A 4,180-nucleotide genomic window follows, 5' to 3' on the forward strand; every position below is an offset into this window, starting at 1 on the left:
AAGAAGCCCCCCGAGCCCGCTCAATTCCGCTATAAACCAGGTTTTGAAAGCCTGCTAGATCATAATGTAATCCGCCGTATTACTCGAGAAAGAAGTGAGCGATTTACGCGCTAAAAACGAGAAGAAAAAGCAAAAGCGAACTCGATCTATAAGGACTATAGTCCACGAAGGGGATCTCTCAGTTCAGGATGTTCGTGAGCTACGTTCGGAGCCATTTAAGGCCCAAGTAGCGCGTATCAACAACTATCGTGAGTAGGTTTCGGAAGGTTTAAGACCGCCCCCCTAGGCCGGACGAGCATGTGGAATATGTAGGAAGCCAGGGCATAGAAGAGAAACATGCCCAGATAGATGATGATTTTAGTTTATTTAATTTAATGGCGTTTTGGTTGAGATAAATGCATTTGAAATTAGTATGTTGGGTGGGGTGGCCGGCTCGCTTGTGTGGCCGGCTCGCTTGTGAAATACGTTAAGATAGGTAGTATATAGGAACTTTTAGATAAAGAAGGAAGACTCTATTTTCTATATACCTATCGTCTAAAACACACTTATTAAGATTATTTTCACTATTATTATATAATAGAACTATAAATAGAAGTAATTTAATATAGTTATAGTATATCTAAATATATTATAAGATAATTAGGAGATAGTCTATATATTTTAACCCTTTAGTTAAAAATACTATAAGCCGGATATTAAAATTAAAGGCTAGGTTTATTAATTAAAATAAGCTCTATATAGGCTTTATAATTTAGTAGCTTTATAGAATAAAGAGCTAGATACTAGATTAAATAAGATTAATTTTTACGCACTCGATAATAATCCCTATATATATATAAAAGGTTAAGGCGAAATAGTATAGTTTTTACTAGTTTATATAGATAATTTTATTACTACTATACTAATAGATACGGAAGTATAGTAGATTTACTACTAGATAAAAGAGTAGTTTAAAATTAAAGATATAAGAGAGCCTTTACGCTTTCTTAATAGCGCTATTTCTTAGGACTATAGTAAGAAGACTATTATAATATCTTAAAAAGCTTATACCTTAGAAGCGTTACGTCTTATAGAAATATAGTTATATATACTAACCCCTATCCCGCTATTACTAAGCTAGAAATAAGAGATTAATAATAATAACCTAGAGACCTATTTATATAATAAAGACTATATATTATATAGATCTCTTATTAAAAGACTTTAAAAGACTAAACTAGCTTACTATAGAGATAAGACCGGATATCAAGTTCGCGGTTATAAAACTATAATACCGTTCTATAGCTCCTACTACTAATAATATATAAGCTATCTAATAGATCTATAGATACCTAAAAGGGATAATAGAGCTATATATAACGCTTAGAAGAATCTAGGATATAACTTTCTTTATATATATAGACGCCTTATATAGGGACTAACCTAATATAAAGTCTATAGAGGGGGCTATCTAGTTCTTCGGTAGTATACTAATTAGATAGTATCTAAGAAAGTAGATAATTATAATACTATCTTCTATAGTAACGGAGTAGTACACTTTTAATAGACCTACCTAGGATATCTAATAGCTAATAAAAATCACTAACGTACTAAACCTACCGAATATAATAAAACCTATCGTTATCTTAATAGATAATATTAATACCTAGCTTCTTATAGGAAAGCGCTCTTATAAAAATAGTACGAGATAGCTTAATATACGCTAGTTCTTCGTTAAAAACGTAATCTTTAGAGAGAAGATTAATCTACTATATATAGATACGATATATAATATAGCGGACGGGTTTACTAAAGCTCTTAATAAGGAGGGATATAATAGATTTATATATATACTAGGTCTTTAGTAGTCTATATATAATTTACTAATAGAGAAAGGAGTGTTTTAATATATAGGAAAGGTAGTAAAGACTATATATTTAAAAAAAAAAAAAAAAAAAAGAGAGGTTTTTATATAAAGAGTAGGAATAGGGGTATCTAGGTTAGTCCTAAAGGGGGGTGTTAGGGTGGTCACGTGCTTATTATATGACTCCCCGCTTCCTAGGACTTCCTTATATTTATAGATAGCTTCCCTCTCTCTCTTCTTCTTTTCTCCTCTCTAGAGTCCATCTATTCATTTCTCTGAGTTATATATTCCACCTACGTAGCTTCTTCCTTCTATCAAATTGTCGTCTATCTCCTTAGTGATTTACGTAGAAGGCGTGATCACCCCGGCTATATTTATAGCACCGTCTAGCTTACCTAACCTATCGATAGTCGACTAGATCTACCTATCCACTAATTTACTATTACGTATATCGATAACTATAGAAATATACTTATCGCTATTTAGGAGGGACCGGATAGCCTCCTCTAGGACCTTTTCGTTAATATCGGTAAGAGAGATTCTTACGCCGCGACTTATAAGGAGCTATACTATAACTAACCCTATTCTAGAGGCTACACTAGTGATAGTAATCTAGGGGAGATATAGTTAGGTTAGGATATCTCCTAATAGAGAGCGATAACCGGTAATTACCACTTTATCCTCGAAAGATATTATTACTCTACACTAAATATTTACCGGTTATAGCTTTACCGATAATAATATAGTTCTAGTATAGCGAGTGGGAAATAAAATTACCCTAAAAGGGATTATATATTATTAGATATATATTTATAAAAGAATCTAGAGATCGCTTATAAAATAGACGTATATTTTTTATATATAACCTATATAGATTATCCGCTATAATAGGTAAGTGACCGCGTACTATTAAAATAGGTAGGTTTACGCTATCGGCGATCTACCGATCTACTAATCTACTTCCCCCTATAGACTCCTCTATAATACTTACCTTATTTAATCACTAAAATATAATAGATTCACTTCTAGAAGCTATATATAAGTTAATTACTTATACCCGATTATTTATAGGATATACTATAGTAGGTTCGGCGGTCTTACTAAGTTATAATATTATATTTCTTATCTAGAATATAGTGTTAAAGCTAATATATAAAATACGACGAAGGATATCTAGAATATTTAATATATTAATATCTTAGCCTAGACTATAGGGGATATAAGAAAGATATCTTCTTTAACTTCGAGAGCTTATCTCGTAATCTTAGGGTACGGTTTCGTCGACTATTATTCTTAGTAAAGGAAAGAGAACGGATAAGTTAATAGCTTATCTTAAGTACTCCCCTAAAGATAACTCTTCGGATTATATCCTATATCAATAAAGAATATAAACGAACGACTATCTTAGATAAGGTCGAGATACACTAAGGGCTATTCGGGGCGTTTAGACTAAACTAAGATCGAGATACCCTATCTTATAAACTAGCTATAAACGACTATAAATAGATATATTCTAGTTCGCCGGAAGATATAATCCTACTTAGGGATCCTTACTTAGCCTTATTAGATATACCTCTATCGCCTTAGTTATAAGCCTTATTACACTTTACTTTAGATAGATAAGAGAATGTTCCTAGTCCGCCTCCCCTAGGATATTTAGACGCTATAATAGATTAGGATTCTATAGAGAACGATTTGGTAGCCTATAAATATTTACCTATATTATACTTTCTAGATTAATCTTATAATTATTCTATATTACCGACCTCTTTAACTTCTATAGGTACTATAAAAGCTATACCCTAAGATACTATATTTCTCTTTAAGCACTATACTTCGGCTATAATTAGCCTAATAACTCCCCCTCCGATACTCTAAAACCCCCTAGTATATTCTCTTTATACCTTATACTAAGAGCTACCTCGCTAGTTTAGTCCTAGGCGATTATATAAGTGATACTAATTTATATATATTTTATAGAGTATTAGCTATAAGTGTATTTAGCCTTAGCGGAGTCTCTAGATCCCGAATATAGAGCGAGAAGGCTATTATATATAACTATAAGGCCTAGCGATATATATAGATAATACTAACGACCGCCTATAATATCCCTAAAGTAGCTAAATATAAGTTAATATTAACAGTATTACTTACTATAGTCTAGGTGACGATACTCTTAGGGAACTAAAGAGAATCGGAATATTATTTTATAGAAGTAGAGAAGTTTATTTATTTAAAGGGACTTCTATATGAAAAGTCTCGAAAAGTACGATTACTATATCACTACTATATATTTAAGCGTATTATCTATAAGAGTATCTTTATTTATAGAGCGAA

General features: G+C 31.8%; 1 protein-coding gene across 1 annotated transcript; it reads left to right on the forward strand.

Moving 5' to 3' along the window:
* Nucleotides 1–2,717: 2,717 nt before the first annotated feature.
* N7525_005232 (uncharacterized protein) lies at nt 2,718–3,271 on the forward strand (the record flags this gene model as incomplete). The annotated part of the gene is made up of 3 exons (XM_061213331.1): nt 2,718–2,734; nt 3,046–3,112; nt 3,170–3,271. Coding segments are annotated over 3 exons (186 nt in total), but the record flags the coding sequence as incomplete, so codon positions are not given.
* Between the last annotated feature and the right edge of the window lie 909 nt (nt 3,272–4,180).

This window comes from Penicillium rubens (assembly GCF_028828025.1).
Source record: "Penicillium rubens strain IBT 27055 chromosome Unknown utg000002l_segment0_segment0, whole genome shotgun sequence".
In the NCBI taxonomy this organism is placed as follows: domain Eukaryota; kingdom Fungi; phylum Ascomycota; class Eurotiomycetes; order Eurotiales; family Aspergillaceae; genus Penicillium; species Penicillium rubens.